The 19,139-nt window shown below is 46.9% G+C and overlaps 1 protein-coding gene across 2 annotated transcripts in view; it reads right to left on the bottom strand.

Moving 5' to 3' along the window:
• LOC140418751 (potassium voltage-gated channel subfamily KQT member 4-like) overlaps positions 1–19,139 on the bottom strand; it is a 1,006,403-nt gene that overhangs the window by 345,316 nt on the left and 641,948 nt on the right. For both annotated transcript variants that reach the window (XM_072502359.1, XM_072502364.1), the window contains exon 5: positions 10,284–10,409. In XM_072502359.1, the coding sequence (XP_072358460.1) occupies positions 10,284–10,409 (126 nt within the window). The remainder of the gene's footprint in view (positions 1–10,283; positions 10,410–19,139) is intronic.

Raw genomic sequence — 19,139 nt, 5'->3', positions numbered from 1 at the left:
ATTCCATCTGCCAGGCCCTAGCCCATTCACCCAACCTATCCAAATCCTTCTGCAGACTTCCGGTATCCTCTGCACTTTTTGCTTTACCACTCATCTTAGTGTCGTCTGCAAACTTTGCCACATTGCACTTGGTCCCCAACTCCAAATCATCTATGTAAATTGTGAACAACTGCGGGCCCAACACTGATCCTTGAGGGACCCCACTAGTTACAGGTTGCCAACCAGAGAAACACCCATTTGTCCCCACTCTTTGCTTTCTGTTAGTTAACCAATCCTCTACCCATGATACCACTTTACCCTCAATGCCATGTATCTTTAGTTTATGCAGCAACCTTTTGTGTGGCACCTTGTCAAAAGCTTTCTGGAAATCCAGATATACCACATCCATTGGCTCCCCGTTATCTACTGCACTGGTAACGTCCTCAAAAAATTCTACCAAATTAGTCAGACACGACCTACCCTTTGTGAACCCATGCTGCGTCTGCCCAATGGGACAATTTCCCTCCAGGTGCCCCGCTATTTCCTCCTTAATGATAGATTCCAGCATTTTCCCTACAACCGAAGTTAAGCCTACCGGCCTATAATTACCCGCTTTCTGCCGACCTCCTTTTTTCAACAGTGGTGTCACATTTGCTACTTTCCAATCCTCTGGGACCACCCCAGAGTCTAGTGAATTTTGATAAATTATCACTAGTGCGTTTACAATTTCCCTAGCCATCTCTTTTAACACTCTGGGATGCATCCCATCAGGGCCAGGAGACTTGTCTACCTTTAGCCCCATTAGCTTGCCCAATACTGCCTCCTTAGTGATTACAATCATCTCAAGGTCCTCACCTACCATATCTTTATTTCCATCAGTCACTGGCATGTTATTTGTGTCCTCCACTGTGAAGAGGCCATTTCCCCGTCTCCTATTATTAAATCTCCCTTCTCATCTTCCAAAGGACCAATATTTACCTTAGCCACTCTTTTTTGTCTTATATATTTGTAGAAGCTTTTACTATCTACTTTTAAGTTCTTAGCCAGTTTACTTTCATAGTTTACCTTACTCTTCTTTATAGCTTTTTTAGTAGCTTTCTGTTGTCCCCTAAAGACTTCGCAGTCCTCTAGTCTCCCACTAATTTTTGCCACTTTGTATGTTTTTTCCTTCAATTTGATACTCTCCCTCACCTCCTTAGATATCCACGGTCGATTTTTCCCCTTTCTACCGTCTTTCATTTTTGTCGGTATGAACCTTTTCTGAACACTGTGAAAGATCGCTTGGAAGGTTCTCCACTGTTCCTCAACTGCTTCACCATGAAGTCTTTGCTCCCAGTCTACCTTAGCTAGTTCTTCTCTCATCCCATTGTAATCGCCTTTGTTTAAGCACAAAACACTAGTGTTTGATTTTACCTTGTCATCCTCCAACTGTATTTTAAATTCCACCATATTGTGGTCGCTCCTTCCAAGAGGATCCCGAACTATGAGATCATTAATCAATCCTGCCTCATTACACAGGACCAGATCTAGGACCGCTTGTTCCCTTGTAGGTTCCATTACATACTGTTCCAGGAAATTATCCCGGGCACATTCTATAAACTCCTCCTCAAGGCTGCCTTTACCAACCTGGTTAAACCAATCGATATGCAGATTAAAATCTCCCATGATAACCGCTGTACCATTTCTACATGCATCCATTATTTCTTTGCTTAATGCCTGCCCTACTATTTGGTGGCCTATAGACTACTCCTATCAGTGACCTTTTTGCCTTACTATTCCTGATTTCCACCCAAATTGATTCAACCTTGTCCTCCATAGCACCAATATCATTCCTTACTATTGTCCAGATGCCATCCTTAAACAACAAAGCTACACCACCGCCCTTACCGTCCATTCTATCCTTTCGTATAGTCTGATACCCTTGGATATTTAACTCCCAGTCGTGACCATCTTTTAACCATGTTTCAGTAATGGCCACTAAATCATAGTCATTCACGATGATTTGCGCCATCAACTCATTTACCTTATTTTGTATACTACGAGCATTCAGGTAAAGTACACTTATGCTGTTTTTTATGTCTTTGTTATGAATCCTAACACCTTGATCAGTAACTTTTCGCAATTTATTTTTCCTCTTACCCTTTCTCCTAATTTTCCTTGTCTTTGAACCCATATCTCTACATAATAACCTGTCACGTAACCTGCTGCCTTGATCTCCATTAACCATTATACTGTCCATAGCTTTACACTTCCCTTCCCCCCAACTTGCTAGTTTAAAGTCCTTGTGACCAACCTATTTATCCTATTCGCGAGAACACTGGTCCCAGAATGGTTCAGGTGAAGACCGTCCCAACGGTACAGGTCCCTCCTGCCCCAGTACTGATGCCAATGCCCCATGAAATGAAATCCCTCTTTCCCGCACCACTCCTTTAGCCACGTGCTAACTTTCCTAATTTTCTCAACCCTATGCCAATTGGCACGTGGCTCGGGTAGTAATCCAGAGATTATAACCCTGGAGTTATTGATATCACATGGGCAAGTTTGTGGAGATAAGTTGGGAAGTACTAAAATGGCTAGACATGATGTTGATGTTGGAAATGCTGTTCCAATTAAACAACATCCATATAGACTTAACCGTTTAAAATTGAACCCCTGACGACGGCATTGCTGCAACAGCCTCAGTACTCAACACCAACAACTGCCAATCTCCAGATGCAATTCTGCAACTCATCCGCTTCATTCTGGATCACAACGTCTTCACCTTCGACAACAAGTTCTTCATCCAGACTCACGGAACAGCCATGGGGACCACATTCGCACCCCTTTACACCAACATCTTCATGCACAAGTTTGAACAGACCTACTCACCGCACAGGACCTTCAACCGACGTTATACACCAGATACATTGATGACATTTTTTTCCTTTGGACCCACGGCGAAGAATCACTGAAACGACTACACGATGACATCAATAAGTTCCATCCAACCATCAGACTCACCATGGACTACTCTCCAAAATCAGTTGCATTCTTGGACACACTCGTCTCCATCAAGGACGGTCACCTCAGCACTTCGCTTTACCGCAAACCCACAGATAACCTCACGATGCTCCACTTCTCCAGCTTCCACCCTAAACACATTAAAGAAGCCATCCCCTATGGACAAGCTCTCCGTATACACAGGATCTGCTCAGACGAGGAGGAGCGTAACAGACATCTACAGACGTTGAAAGATGCCCTCGTACGAACGGGATATGGCGCTCGACTCATCGACAGTTCCAACACGCCACAGCAAAAAACCGCACCGACCTCCTCAGAAGACAAACATGGGACACAACCTACAGAATACCCTTCGTCGTCCAGTACTTTCCCGGAGCGGAGAAACTACGACATCTTCTTCACAGCCTTCAACACGTCATCGATGAAGATGAACATCTTGCCAAGGTCATCCCCACACCCCCGCTACTTGCCTTCAAACAACGGCGCAACCTCAAACAAACCATTGTTTGCAGCAAACTATCCAGCCTTCAGAACAGTGACCACGACACCACACAACCCTGCCATGGCAATCTCTGCAAGACGTGCCAGATCATCGACATGGATACCACCATTACACGTGAGAACACCACCCACCAGGTACGCGGTACATACTCGTGCGACTCGGCCAATGTTGTCTACCTCATACGCTGCAGGAAAGGATGTCCCGAAGCGTGGTACATTGGCGAGACCATGCAGACGCTGCGACAACGAATGAACGGACATCGTGCGACAATCACCAGGCAGGAATGTTCCCTTCCAGTCGGGGAACACTTCAGCAGTCAAGGGCATTCAGCCTCTGATCTCCGGGTAAGCGTTCTCCAAGGCGGCCTTCAGGTCGCGCAACAACGCAGAATCGCCGAGCAGAAGCTTATAGCCAAGTTCCGCACACACGAGTGCGGCCTCAACCGGGACCTGGGATTCATGTTGCATTACATTCATCCCCCACCATCTGGCCTGCAAAATCCTACCAACTGTCCTGGCTTGACACAATTCACACCTCTTTAACCTGGGGTTACCCCATCTCTGGATCTGTAAAGATTTAAGCACCTGCTAATGCTCGCATTCCAAACATTGTCTGGCATCTTTGAATCTGTCTATATATATGTTTCTGGAGCATACCTCTTCATTCACCTGAGGAAGGAGCAGCGCTCCGAAAGCTAGTGACATTGAAACAAACCTGTTGGACTTTAACCTGGTGTTGTAAGACTTCTTACTGTGCTCACCCCAGTCCAACGCCGGCATCTCCACATCATGTTTAAAATTGGCACAGGTTAACAAGGAAATTGAAAGTATGCTTAAAAATGGCATAATTGAAGTGGGTTGCAGCCAATGGAGCTCACCCATAGTGATGGTACCTAAACCGGACGGTACCCAATGGTTTTGTGCGGACTATAGAAAGGTTAATGCAGTTACAAGAACGGACTCTTATTCTATCCCACGTTTGGAGGATTGCATTGAGAAAGTGGGACAATCAGCTTTTATTTCCAAACTGGATTTACTTAAAGGTTACTGGCAACGTACCTTTATCCGAAAGGGCGTAGGAGATTTAAGCTTTTGTGACTCCAGATGGTATATACCAATTCAAAGTAATGCCATTTGGCATGAAAAACACTCTAGCCACATTTAAACGGTTAGCGAACAAAGTCGTTTCCGGATTACCCGTTACCCAATTGTGCGGTATACATCGACGATCTGGTAATTTTTAGCCAGACATGGAAAGAAGATTTGAAGCATCTGATGAAGTTATTCGATCGACTTCAGGAGGCGGGTTTGGTGGTAAACCTAGCCAAAAGTGAATTTGGAAAAGCCTAAGTCACTTTCCTTGGCCATACAATTGGACAGAGTCGAATGGTCCCACAGGATGTGAAAACAAAAGTTATTGGAGAGTTTCCAATACCCTCGAGATGAAGGGAAATAATGCGATTTCATGGCATGAGTGGATTTTACCGGAAATTTGTGCCGAACTTTAGCGGTGTGGTTGCTCCACTGACAGACTTGCTGAAGAAACGTAGCAAATTTAAGTGGACAGCAGAGTGTCAACAGACATTTGAAGGTCTGAAAGCTGTGATATCCAATGCTCCTGTGGTGGAGCATTTCGAGGGCCCCTGTGATTGGATTGAACTAAAGTATCTGACCTTAAAGAGAAATGCTGAAGCATAGAGATATGGATGGATCGTGCATCTTATTCAGAGATTGTCAATCAAGTTGGAAGAAGAAGGACTAAAATTGACTATGTTATTCTAAATGTTTGCGTGTTTTGTTTTGTTAAAACAAAAAAGTATTTTACTGTCAGTATTTCTTAAAAGAAAGTGAAAAGGTGAAAAATGAAACCATCTTGAAGTTGATGGTTTTTTTTTTTTTCTTGGGGTGAAGTGTCAGGTGGATGTATATTTAAGAAATGAATACTTTACCAAATGGCTGCAGTGACGTCATTGTGTGGGTGGAGCTGGGCTCGACTCTGCTTTTTACTTTTGTTTTGTGCTGAAAGCTGGTTTTGGCACTGTTTAGTTTTGCTTTGAGTTGGAGAGCTGCATTCACTTTGGGGTCCTCCGGCGCCGAGGGATCTGGGTGTCCTCGTTCATGAGTCGCATAAAACTAGCGTGCAGGTACAGCAAATAATAAAGGAAGCAAAGGAACGTTGGCATTTATAACTAAGGGAATAGAATACAAAGGTAAAGAAGTGCTGTTGCAACTGTATAAGGCATTGGTGAGATTGCACCTGGATTAGGCAGAGTTTCGTCCTCTTATTTGGGGAAAGATGTAGTGGCATTAGAGGCAATTCAGAGGAGGTTCTCTACATTAATTCCAGAGAAGAGGTGAATTTGTGGAACTTGCTGCCCTATAATGCGGTGGAATCTGAGTCATTAAATGGTTTAAAAAAGGAGATGGATATATTTCTGATTTTTTAAAAAAAGGTTAAAGAGATATGTGCAATAGGTGGGGAGGTGGATTAGAGACCAGGAAGACATCAGCCATGATCTGATTGAATGGCACAGCAGGTACAAACGGCTGATTTGCCTGCTTCTGTTCCTAATTACTATGTGGGGTCTGTTTTATGAAGTCTATACTTTGTGGAGTTTAGAAGAATGAGGGGAGATCAAATTGGAGATATATAAGATAATAAAAGGTATGGATAAAGTCGACGTGGAGCAGATGCTTCCTCTTGTGGGGCATTCTGGAATGAGAGGTCATTGTCTCAGGACAAGGGGTAGCAAATTTAAAACAGATTTGAGGAGAAACTACTTCTCCCAAAGGGTTGTTAATCTGTGGAATTCACTACCCAGAAGTGTGGTGATGTGAGTAAATTTGAGGAGTTAGGCAGATTTTTAATTGGTAATGGGTTGAAGGGCTAAGGAGAATGGGGAGGTCGGTGGAGTTGAGGCCATGATGAGATCAGCCATGATCGTATTGAACAGTGGAGCAGGCTCGAGGGGCTAAATTGCCGACTCCTGCTCCTAGATTTTATGTTCCAAGAAATAATTATTCTGTCTAATTTCACCTTCCAACTCTTGATCTGTAGCCCTGTAGGTAACAGCACATCAAGCACAAATCTGGTGTTCTTGATTAATAGGGGGATTCCTTGATGAATAAGGGGATCAGGGGTATGGAGAAAAGGCAGGAGAATGGGGTTGAGGAACATATCAGCCATAGAACATTAGAACAGAACAGGCCCTTCGGCCCATGATGTTGTGCCGACCACTTATCCTAATCAAAGATCAACCTAACCTACACCCCTTCAATTTACTGCTGTCCATGTGCCTGTCCAAGAGTCGCTTAAATGTCCCTAATGACTCTACCACCTCTGCTGGCGGTGCATTCCACACCTCCACTACTCTCTGTGTAAAGAACCTACCTCTGACATCTCCCCTATACCTTCCTCCAATCATGTTGTCCCCTCGCGACAGCCATTTCCGCCCTGGGGAAAAGTCTCTGGCTATCCACTCTATCCATGCCTCTCATCACCTTGTACACCTCTATCAAGTCACCTCTCTTCCTTCTTCGCTCCAGTAAAAAAATCTCTAGCTCCCTCAACATTTCTTCATAAGACATACCCTCTAGTCCAGGCAGCATCCTGGTAAATCTCCTCTGCACCCTCTCCAAAGCATCCACATCCTTCCTATAATGAGGCGACCAGAACTGGACACAATATTCCAAGTGTGGTCGAACCAGGGTTTTATAAAGCTGCAGCAAAATCTCACAGCTCTTAAACTCAATCCCCCTGTTAATGAAAGCCAACATACCATATGCCTTCTTAACAACCTTATCAACCGGAGTGGCAACTTTGAGGAATCTATGTAGTGGACCCCAAGATCCCTCTGTTCCTCCACACTTCCAAGAATCCTGCATTTAACCCTGTATTCAGCATTCAAATTCGACCTTCCAAAATGAATCACTTCACATTTATCTAGGTTGAACTCCATCTGCCATTTCTCAGGCCAGCTCTGCATCCTGTCAATGTCCTGTTGTAACCTGCAACAGCCCTTGACACTATCTGCAACTCCACCAACCTTCGGGTCATCGACAAACTTACTAACCCACCTTTCCACTTTCTCATCCAAGTCATTTATAAAAACAACAAAGATTAGAGGTCCCAGAACAGATCCCTGCGTGACACCACTGGTCACCGACCTCTAGGTGGAATACTTTCCATCCACTACCACTCGCTGTCTTCTTTTGGCCAGCCAATTCTGTATCCAGACAGCCAAATTTCCCTGTATCCCATGCCCCCTGACTTTCTGAATGAGCCTACCATGGGAACCTTATCAAATTCCTTACTGAAATCCATATACACTGTGGTAGTCACCACTAGCTGTATTATATGTATTACGGTAAGACACATATACTAGAGGTACATGTTTAATCCCTGCCTGCTGGCTCCGCCCAGAAGGCGGTGTATAAATATGTGCTCTCGCCAGTTTTGCAGCCATTCTGGTAGCAGCTACAGGAGGCACAACATCTTTGCTCAATAAAGCCTCGATTAGTCCACTATTTTCCTCTTTGTGGTAATTGATAGTGCATCATACACCATATTCACTGCCCGACCTTCATCAATGTGTCTCATCACATCCTCAAAGAATTCAATGAGGCTTGTGAGGCATGACCTGCCCCTCGCAAAATCATGCTGACTATCTTTAATCAAACTACGTTTTTCTAAATAATCATAAATCCTATCTCTCAGAATCCTTTCCAGTATTTTGCTCACCAGAGACATAAGATTGGCTGGTCTGTAATTCCCAGGGATTTCCCTATTTCATTTCTTGAACAGGGGAACAACATTCGCCTCCATACAATCATCTGGTACTACTCCAGTGGAGAGTGAGGACACAAAGATCATCGCCAATGGCGCAGCAATCTCCTCCCCCTTGATCGAATAGCGGGCCTAATTCTTCTCCTATATCTTATGGTCAAATACCTCCCAGGTCATTGGAGGCCCTCAGGTGTTTGAGCTCTGGGCAGGGTGGTACCCTGTCACTCCAGCTGACACCTAGGAACCTTCGCACTGCCGGCCTGGCACTTTGGCAGTGTCACCTTGGCACTGCCAGGGTGCCCATATACCACTACCAGTCTTGCTGGGGAACTGCCAGGTTGGCAGTGCCAAGGTGCCCAGGTTGCCCATGCCAGGGATCGTACCCAGGGGGGTGCCCGGCCCTTAAAAGGTGGGGTGAGGTGGGGGGCTTGAGAATCTCCTCAGAGGCAAGTTGGGGGGATCTGGAGCCCGTGGTGGGGAGTCCGAGGTGGGTCAAGAGATTGGGGTGACATTTAAAAATGGTTCCCTGATCTATTCCTGCACTGATGAGCTGAGGTCCCAGAACAGCCGAGAACGACCTTGCTATCAAATGGGTCTCGTTTTTTGCCTTGGTTGGGAACACTTTGACAAGAGTGTGGCCTTGTCAAGGTGTTCCCAACCGAGGCCAAAAAAAGAGACCCATTTGATAGCAAGGTCGTTCTCGGCGCTGCAGGCAGAGAAGCACACTGCTACTTGTGCCCAAAATGGGTTTTTGGGCCCCATGTCCGATCTGAACCTTAACTCTATTTACTTGGGTTTGATTGATTTGCCTTCCTATCTATGATGCCAGTAGATAGGCTCAACGCAATTAGCATATAGCATGTTTCCTGCTCACTGCAAAATCTGAAATTGAAACAGAAAATGCTGGAAATACATAGCAGAGCAAATAGCATCTGTGGAGAGCGATAAGGTGTTAACGCTTCAGGTCAATGACCCTTCATAAAAACTGTGAAAAGATGAAATGCAATAGGTTTTAAGCACATGAAAGTGGAGAGAGGTGAAAAAAGAACATAATGGAAAGTCTGTGATAGGTTTTGCAGTATGCTTCAGTTCAGTCCACAAGCGTGATACAAACTTCCGTTCGCCTGTCATTTAAATTCTCCTACTTGCTCCCACTCTCTCCTCTCTGTTCTCGGCCTTGTGTAGTTCTCCAATGAAACTCACTACAAGCTTCAGTTCTTCATCTTCCAATTCAGCATTTTAAAGCCTTCCAGATTCAACACCAGGTTCAACAATTTCAGACTGCAACCTCTGCACCCTTTCTGTTTCCTTTATCTTTGCTGCTGTTTCTGTTTTGTTTTTATGCAGTAGTTGTTCTTCATTCTGCTATTCGCACCACTTTTATTTCATTGATTGTCCTATTGCCACTCCTTCTGGACTTGCATGATTAACTCTTTTGTCATTTCATGTGTCATTGGGGGAGACAATGGCAAATTGATATTGTCACTGGACTAGTAACCCAGAGACCCAGGATAATGCTCTGGGGACTCGGCTTCAAATCCCACCACGGCAGATGGTGAAATTTGAATTCAATAACAATCTGGAATTAAAAGTCAAATGGTGACCATGAAACCATTGACGATTGTCGTAAAAGCTCATCTGGTTCACTAGTGTTCTTTGAGGAAATCTGCCATCCTTACGTGGTCTGGCCTATATGTGACTCCAGACCCCAGCAATGTGGTTGTCTCTTAAATGCACTCTGAAATGGCTGAGTAAGCCACTAAGTTCAAGAGACATTGGGGATGGTCAACAATTGCTGGCCCAGTAAGTGATTATTATTATTAGAGATTATTATTATGATGCCCACATCCCATGAATTAAAAAAACATGCCTTGGCATTACGTTACCCAGTTCTCATGAAAGGATGTGCGTTTCACTCCAGACGTTGCCCGCCCGGTCAGAATTTTCTGCCTACTCATCACAGAACCAATCATTTCAAAGTAAAATAATGAACTGGAGTAATTGTATTTGGACTTACTGTACCCCACCAGAGGGAATCTGCATAAGTCGAAAATTGAGAATTTGCCTCCTTCTCAGCCAGGTAGACGAGGAAAGAGGAGAAAATCAGGATTAAAAACCCAATATACCAGGCTGTAATCAGTTCCTGCAACAGAACAAGAGAACATCTTACTGCAGTGAACCAATCAATTAAGCACTATTTTAAAGAAATAAACAGCTCAGCTCCTAATTCCTCAATTGGGGCTGTTTAGCACAGGGCTAAATCGCTGGCTTTGAAAACAGTCCAAGGCAGGCCAGCAGCACGGTTCAATTCCCGTAACAGCCTCCCTGAACAGGTGCTGGAATGTGGCGACGAGGGGCTTTTCATAGGAACTTCATTTGAAGCCTACTTGTGACAATAAGCGATTTTCATTTCATTTCATTTTCAATTGGTGTGTACATAAATAGGTGAGTTACTGAAGCATCGAAACCAGGACAGCCATGCACTGTGTGCTGGGTTAGCTGATTTCAGTTAGGGTGGTCAATGTCAGTGCTGCCTGGAGAAGCAAAATCAAATCAAGAATTCCTGCTCCCACTTGCTATCCAGTTGACTCCCCTGAGGAAGTGTCTGTGTTGGGCAATATATGGGAGCACAGTTATGCTTGAATGTAAGTGGCCTCATGATAGCAATTAGCACTGGGCAATCATTCCTGGCAGCTGGCTGTGTGTACTGTGTGCTTTTTGAAGATTTTCTGTTGTTGTGAACATTCCAAACTTAGGAGCCAGCAGAGAGAGGAGAATTTAAACCTTGTGGTTTAAACGCAAGCCTTTTGGGATGAAAGGATAACATCTAAGGCACTGAACCACCCAGTGCGGTACTCCTAATTTCATATTGTAAAATGGGTAATGATATAAAACTCCTGATTTTAATTACCAAATTTTAATAACATTGAGTTAACACAGTGTGGAGGTGGTACATGCTCTATTGATCGCTCTCTTTATTTGTTATTATTGATTTCAATTGAAGTAAATATCAGAAGTGCTATAACCTGCAAGGTGCTGGCAAGTGGGATTAAAATGAGCAGCTAGTTTATATTTTCTCTTCTTTGGCCAGCACAGACACAGTGGGCTGAATGGCCACTTTCTGCACCGTAACCCTCTATAGTTTTTATGGTTTTCTGAGATATGTTAAACATGTTGCCAATTCGCTACCATTCATTTTGCACTCTAGTACAAAGTTAAAATTACCCTCACAAAGGCTTGAGTGATGCTAAGGAGAGAAAAGTGCAGAATGGAGAAAATTTCTATCAAGGAGAACATATCCACAACACACTATTAGAGGCAGTGTAGCAGGAACGCCATACTGGTTTGACTGTCCCACATTTACACAGGCAAACATCCCATCCAGAAGACAGGAAGATAAATATATATCTACATCACCTGGCTACTTTCTAAAATTATTATTTTATTTTAAAAACGGACAAAGGCTTTACCCTGACATGCCTGACTATCCATGACTCCTAGTGGGGTAATTCCTAACTTTCAGAAACAAGCAGGGACCTCATTCCTTCAAAGAAACGCTAATGCCCCCTCTGCCTGCAAAAAATTAAAGTCCAAAGAAAAGCACCAACACCCTTTTACAGTTCTGGTCCTGGAGATGGTATGTCTGCACTGTAAATTCTATGATCAATGAACAAAAAGGACCCTGACTCCTCCATTAAATCTCTCCAGAGTCCATACCTGGGAAAATACATTCTTTGTCCAAAACGCAGGAGATGTCACGTGATCTCCCTCAAGCTGCTAGAACCTGTAATATTGCCGTGTGGAACGGAACCCAGGCAATCGACCATTATACCACCCAACAGGTAGCAGCAGAAAGAGATTTGACCAGGTAAATGGCCTGACCCTCATCTACACTGTGTATTATTGGAAACATCGGAACTCCTGTAAGTCTGTAAGACTAATTCATCTCTCCGTGCCTTCTTCCATCATGGAGGTCCTTGCTTCTGGAAAGATGGATTACCCTGTAACAATCTCGTCCTGCGAGCCTCTGAAGGAATACCCCATTGGACTTTTGATTCGGGACTCAAATGAAACAATGACTCTTATTTTTATTGTGATCTTGTCCTGTATACTTTTCTTTCCTTTATCACTCTTTTATTGCAGGAGTGCAAAAGGGGCAGACGTTGAGAAACCCTTTCCTTCATTTTCTGTGTATGTAAACCAAGTCAACCCTCTTATTTTACCTTATCTCGAGTTTGCTCCACCCCTCCGACAACCCTACACCCGGCACTGCCTCTCCCCCTCCCAGCACAATTGTGTGCCGATGCCCCAGCACACACCACCCATGCTCAGAAGTGGTGCCCATGCCTGTCCCCCACCATGCCCCTTGCCCCGACACCCACGATGCTTGAAGCGTTCGGCTCACGAGACCGATGTCCCCGCAGGAGAATTTCCCGCATGTGGTAGTATGTATTAGGGGTCATGTGGGACTGGAAGCCCTAATGTCATTGGCTGACAGATCCCAGGTCCTGGTTGGCCGTTGACCTCTAGCTCCGCCCTGAAGGCGGAGTATAAGAAGCCGGAGTCCTCCCCCGCAGGCCATTCTACTATCGAGCTGCGGGGGAACAGACACGCTTAATAAAGCCTCATCGACTTCACTCTATTCGTCTCACGGAGTCTTTGTGCGCTACAATTTATTAAGCGTGCCTAAAAAGGACTATGGAGCTCAGGATCATCCCGGAATGCCTGAGGATCAGCCCCCACGCAGTGAACGCGGCAGCAGCCATCAAGCACTGGCAGACTTGTTTTGAGGCCTACCTCAGAACGGCCACCGGCCGGGTCACAGAAGACCAAAAACTACAGGTCCTGCACTCGAGGGTAAGCACGGAGATTTTCTCCCTCATCGAAGACGCGGAGAATTTCCAGACGGCGTTCGCAGCACTGAAAAGTCTCTATGTCCGCCCAGTTAACCAAATCTACGCTCGCTACCAGCTCGCGACGAGACGGCAAGGTCCCGGAGAATCGATGGACGAATTCTACGCCGCGCTGCTGATTTTGGGACGAGCCTGCAGCTGCCCTTCGGTGAACGCAAATGAACACACGGACATGTTAATGCGCGATGCTTTTGTGGCAGGTATGAATTCCTCCCAAATCCGCCAAAGACTTCTAGAAAGAGAGTCGCTAGGACTCTCAGAGGCCCGGGCCCAAGCAGCCTAGACGTGGCCACGCGTAATACCCGCGCCTACGGCCCCGACCGCGCGGCAGCCCATTGGGCTCCGTACGTACCCATCGCGACAAACCCACCGCCCCCCCCCGACACCCCACAGGCTTGCGCGGTCCAAACGCCAAGTCGCACCGGGGGCGCCCGCTGCTATTTCTGCGGCCAGGCGAAACACCCCCGGCAGCGCTGCCCGGCCCGCGCAGCAATCTGCAAGAGCTATAGCCAGACCATCAACAGGTACACACAGCTAGATGCTTACCCTCTCCCCCGCATATCCGACATGGTCAATCGGATTGCCCAATATAAAGTCTTCTCCACCGTGGACCTCAAGTCCGCCTACCATCAGCTCCCCATCCGCCCAAGTGACCACAAGTACACAGCCTTCGAGGCAGACGGGCGATTATACCATTTCCTAAGGGTCCCATTTGGCGTCACAAACGGGGTCTCGGTCTTCCAACGGGAGATGGACCGAATGGTTGATCAACATGGGTTGCGGGCCACGTTCCCGTATCTCGACAATGTAACCATCTGCGGACACGACCAGCAGGACCACGACGCCAACCTCCAAAAATTCCTCCAGACCGCCAAAGCCTTGAACCTCACATACAACGAGGGCAAGTGCGTTTTTAGCATCAACCGGCTAGCCATTCTGGGCTACGTAGTGCGCAATGGGATAATAGGCCCCGACCCTGAACGTATGCGCGCCCTCATGGAATTTCCCCTTCCGGACTGCTCAAAAGCCCTGAAACGCTGCCTGGGGTTCTTTTCGTACTACGCCCAGTGGGTCCCCCAGTACGCAGACAAGGCCCGCCCCCTAATACAGACCACGACCTTCCCTCTGTCGACAGAGGCTTGCCAGGCCTTCAGCCGCATCAAAGCGGATATCGCAAAGGCCACGATGCGCGCCATCGACGAGTCCCTCCCCTTCCAGGTCGAGAGCAACGCCTCCGACGTAGCTCTAGCGGCCACCCTTAACCAAGCGGGCAGACCCGTGGCCTTCCTCTCACGAACCCTCCACGCCTCAGAAATCCGCCAAGCCATAGTGGAAGCTGTGCGACATTGGAGGCATTACCTGGCCGGCAGGAGACTCACTCTCCTCACCGACCAACGGTCGGTAGCCTTCATGTTCGATAATGCACTGCGGGGCAAAATCAAAAACGACAAGATCTTAAGGTGGAGGATCGAGCTCTCCACCTTCAACTACGAGATTTTGTATCGTCCCGGAAAGCTGAACGAGCCGTCCGATGCCCTATCCCGCGGCACATGTGCCAACGCACAAATTAACCGCCTCCAAACCCTCCACGAGGACCTCTGCCACCCGGGGGTCACTCGGTTTTTCCACTTTATCAAGTCCCGCAATCTCCCATACTCTTTCGAGGAGGTCCGTACAGTCACAAGGGACTGCCACATCTGCGCGGAAGATCGGTGGAAAAGGGCCCAGGCGGGCGGCGGATTGCCGGATCTCAGAGTCCTCATCACCGACGATGAATGGGCCCCGGAGTTTGCCGGGGTGGCTGAGGACAGATCAGCCACTGTCGTTGAACTTGGCCCGCACCACTGAGGTGAATATCCACCGACTGCCACCCAGATGACCTGTTGAGTATCAGTTGAGGTGTTCATGCCAGTATGATGCTCCTTCCCTCTCATTGATCACAAGTCAACTCTCCCACAATATCTCCAGCTGCAAGAGCCGGCTCATCCGCCTACCGAAAGAACATCTGGGAGGAGAGCTCCGAGGATGCCACCCTCAACGGGTGCAGAGACACAGACCTCGGTGGACGGACGTAGTGGACAGGCTTCTAGGGCAGATCAAGTGAGCACCACACAGTTGCAGATGCACATCAGGTGGAGGCAGGAATGTCCAGGCGAGACAGCAGTCAGAGGTCTGCTGGATTTCAGGTCCCAGCTGAGCCCCAGTCAGATGCTGAGCCTCAGGACCTGGCTATCCTGGAGCTGATGCAGTTGATAGGGTTGTTGCCATGAGATTCAGAGGAGGATGTCAGCAACACTCCCGCGGGTCCATAGTCGATTGGAGGAGTCCCAGAGGCTAAGTGCACAGGAGATAGCGCCGGCAATGTGTGGCACCGAGGCCAACACTGCTAGAGAGACGAAGCAGTGGACAGCCTGGAGCACAACGTCAGCAGCAGAAGTGGTGGTGTCCAAGGTGTGGCTCAGTCAGTGATGGCTATGGCTGAGTGCCTCGACAACATGTCCGAGGCGCTGGGGGGACACATCTTTGATGCATGTGGACTTTTCCAATTATCAGGTTGGCATTGCTGAGGTGCGTGCAGTATGCCCCAGATGCTGGGGGATGTGTCCCAGTCTCTGGTGGACCTTGCCGGGACGCTGCAGAGCATACCCCAGTCTCAGGTTGACATTGTTGAGGCGCTTCAGAGCATGTCCCGGTCGTGTTTTCAGGATCCTTAAGGGGGAGGGGGAGCAGCCCCAAGTCGTGGTCCACATAGGTACCAACGACATAGGTAGGAAAGGGGATAGGGATGGAAGGCAGGAATTCAGGGAGCTAGGGTGGAAACTTAGATCGAGGACAAACAGAGTTATTATCCCTGGGTTGTTACCCGTGCCACGTGCAAGCGAGACGAGGAATAGGGAGAGAGAGGAGTTCAACACGTGCAGGAGGGAGGGTTTCAGATTTCTGGATAATTGGGGCTCATTCTGGGGTCGGTGGGACCTCTACAAACGGGATGGTCTACACCTGGACCAGAGGGGTACCAATATCCTGGGGGGGAAATTTGCTAATGCTCTTCGGGAGGGTTTAAACTAGTTCAGCAGGGGCTTGGGAACCTGAATTGTAGCTCCAGTATACAGGAGGTTGAGAGTAGTGAGGTCATGAGTAAGGTTTGAAAGTTGCAGGAGTGTACCGGCAGGCAGGAAGGTGGTTTAAAGTGTGTCTTCTTCAATGCCAGGAGCATCCGGAATAAGGTAGGTGAACTTGCGCATGGGTTGGTACATGGGACTTTGATGTTGTGGCCATTTCGGAGACATGGATAGAGGAGGGACAGGAATGGTTGTTGCAGGTGCCAGGGTTTAAATATTTCAGGAAGCTCAGGAAAGGTGGTAAAAGAGGGGGAGGGGTGGCATTGTTAGTCAAGGACAGTATTACGGTGGCCGAACGTACGTTTGATGAGGACTCGTCTACTGAGGTAGTATGGGCTGAGGTTAGAAACAGGAAAGGAGAGGTCACCCTGTTAGGGTTTTCTATAGGCCTCCGAAAAGTTCCAGAGATGTAGAGGAAAGGATTGCAAAGATGCGTTCTGGATAGGAGCGAAAGCAACAGGGTAGTTGTTATGGGGGACTTTAACTTTCCAAATATTGACTGGAAACGCTATAGTTCGAGTACTTTAGATGGGTCCGTTTTTGTCCAATGTGTGCAGGAGGGTTTCCTGACACAGTATGTAGATCGGCCAACGAGAGGCGAGGCCATTTTTGATTTGGTACTGGGTAATGAACCAGGACAGGTGTTAGATTTGGAGGTAGGTGAGCACTTTGGTGATAGTGACCACAATTCGATTACGTTTACTTTAGTGATGGAAAGGGATCGGTATATACCGCAGGGCAAGAGTTATATCTGGGGGAAAGGCAATTATGATGCGATGAGGCAAGACTTAGGATGCATTGGATGGAGAGGAAAACTGCAGGGGATGGGCACAATGGAAATGTGGAGCTTGTTCAAGGAACAGCTACTGCGTGTCTTTGATAAGTATGTACCTGTCAGGCAGGGAGGAAGTGGTCGAGCAAGGGAACTGTGGTTTACTAAAGCAGTCAAAACACTTGTCAAGAGGAAGAAGGAGGCTTATGTAAAGATGAGACATGAAGGTTCAGTTAGGGCGCTCGAGAGTTACAAGTTAGCTAGGAAGGACCTAAAGAGAGAGCTAAGAAGAGCCAGGAGGGGACATGAGAAGCCTTTGGTAGGTAGGATCAAGGATAACCCTAAAACTTTCTATAGCTATGTCAGGAATAAAAGAATGACTAGGGTAAGCGTAGGGCCAGTCAAGGACAGTAGTGGGAAGTTGTGCGTGGAGTCCGAGGAGATAGGAAAGGTGCTAAATGAATATTTTTCGTCAGTATTCACACAGGAAAAAGATAATGTTGTCGAGGAGAATACTGAGGTTCAGGCTACTAGACTAGAAGGGCTTGAGGTTCATAAGGAGGAGGTGTTAGCAATTCTGGAAAGTGTGAAAATAGATAAGTCCCCTGGGCCGGATGGGATTTATCTTAGGATTCTCTGGGAAGCTAGGGAGGAGATTGCTGAGCCTTTGGCTTTGATCTTTAAGTCATCTTTGTCTACAGCAATAGTGCCAGAAGACTGGAGGATAGTAAATGTTGTCCCCTTGTTCAAGAAGGGAAGTAGAGACAACCCCGGTAACTATAGACCAGTGAGCCTTACTTCTGTTGTGGGCAAAATCTTGGAAAGGTTTATAAGAGATAGGATGTATAATCATCTGGAAAGGAATAATTTGATTAGAGATAGTCAACACGGTTTTGTGAAGGGTAGGTTGTGCCTCACAAACCTTATTGAGTTCTTCGAGAAGGTGAACAAACAGGTGGTTGAGGGTAAAGCAGTTGATGTGGTGTATATGGATTTCAGTAAAGCGTTTGATAAGGTTCCCCACGGTAGGCTACTGCAGAAAATACGGAGGCATGGGATTCAGGGTGATTTAGCAGTTTGGATCAGAAATTGGCGAGCTGGAAGAAGACAAAGGGTGGTGGTTGATGAGAAATGTTCAGACTGGAGTCCAGTTACTAGTGGTGTACCACAAGGATCTGTTTTGGGGCCACTGCTGTTTGTAATTTTTATAAGTGACCTGGAGGAGGGCGTAGAAGGATGGGTGAGTAAATTTGCAGATGACACTAAAGTTGGTGGAGTTGTGGACAGTGCGGAAGGATGTTACAAGTTACAGCAGGACATAGATAAGCTGCAGCACTGGGCTGAGAGGTGGCAAATGTAGTTTAATGCAGAAAAGTGTGAGATTCATTTTGGAAGGAATAACAGGAAGTCAGAGTACTGGGCTAATGGTAAGATTCTTGGCAGTGTGGATGAGCAGAGAGATCTCGGTGTCCATGTACATAGATCCCTGAATGTTGCCACCCAGGTTGAGAGGGTTGTTAAGAAGGCGTACGGTGTGTTAGCTTTTATTGATAGAGGGATTGAGTTTCGGAGCCATGAGGTCACGTTGCAGCTGTACAAAACTCTGGTTGGCCGCATTTGGAGTATTGCGCGCAATTCTGGTCGCCTCATTATAGGAAGGGTGTGGAAGCATTGGAAAGGGTGCAGAGGAGATTTACCAGAATGTTGCCTGGTATGGAGGGAAGATCTTATGAGAAAAGGCTGAGGGACTTGAGGCTGTTTTCGTTAGAGAGAAGAAGGTTAAGAGGTGACTTAATTGAGGCATACAAGATGATCAGAGGATTGGATAGGGTGGACAGTGAGAGCCTTTTTCCTCGGATGGTGATGTCTAGCACTAGGGGACATAGCTTTAAATTGAGGGGAGATAGATATAGGACAGATGTCAGAGGTAGGTTCTTTACTCAGAGAGTAGTAAGGGCGTGGAATGCCCTGCCTGCTACAGTAGTGGACTCGCCAACACTCAGGGCATTTAAATGGTCATTGGATAGACATATGGACGATAAGGGAATAGTGTAGATGGGCTTTAG

Source organism: Scyliorhinus torazame, chromosome 1, assembly GCF_047496885.1.
Source record: "Scyliorhinus torazame isolate Kashiwa2021f chromosome 1, sScyTor2.1, whole genome shotgun sequence".
Taxonomy (NCBI): Eukaryota; Metazoa; Chordata; class Chondrichthyes; order Carcharhiniformes; family Scyliorhinidae; genus Scyliorhinus; species Scyliorhinus torazame.
The sequence above is the reverse complement of the archived record's forward strand: the minus strand, read 5'-3'. Positions and strand labels throughout refer to the sequence as shown.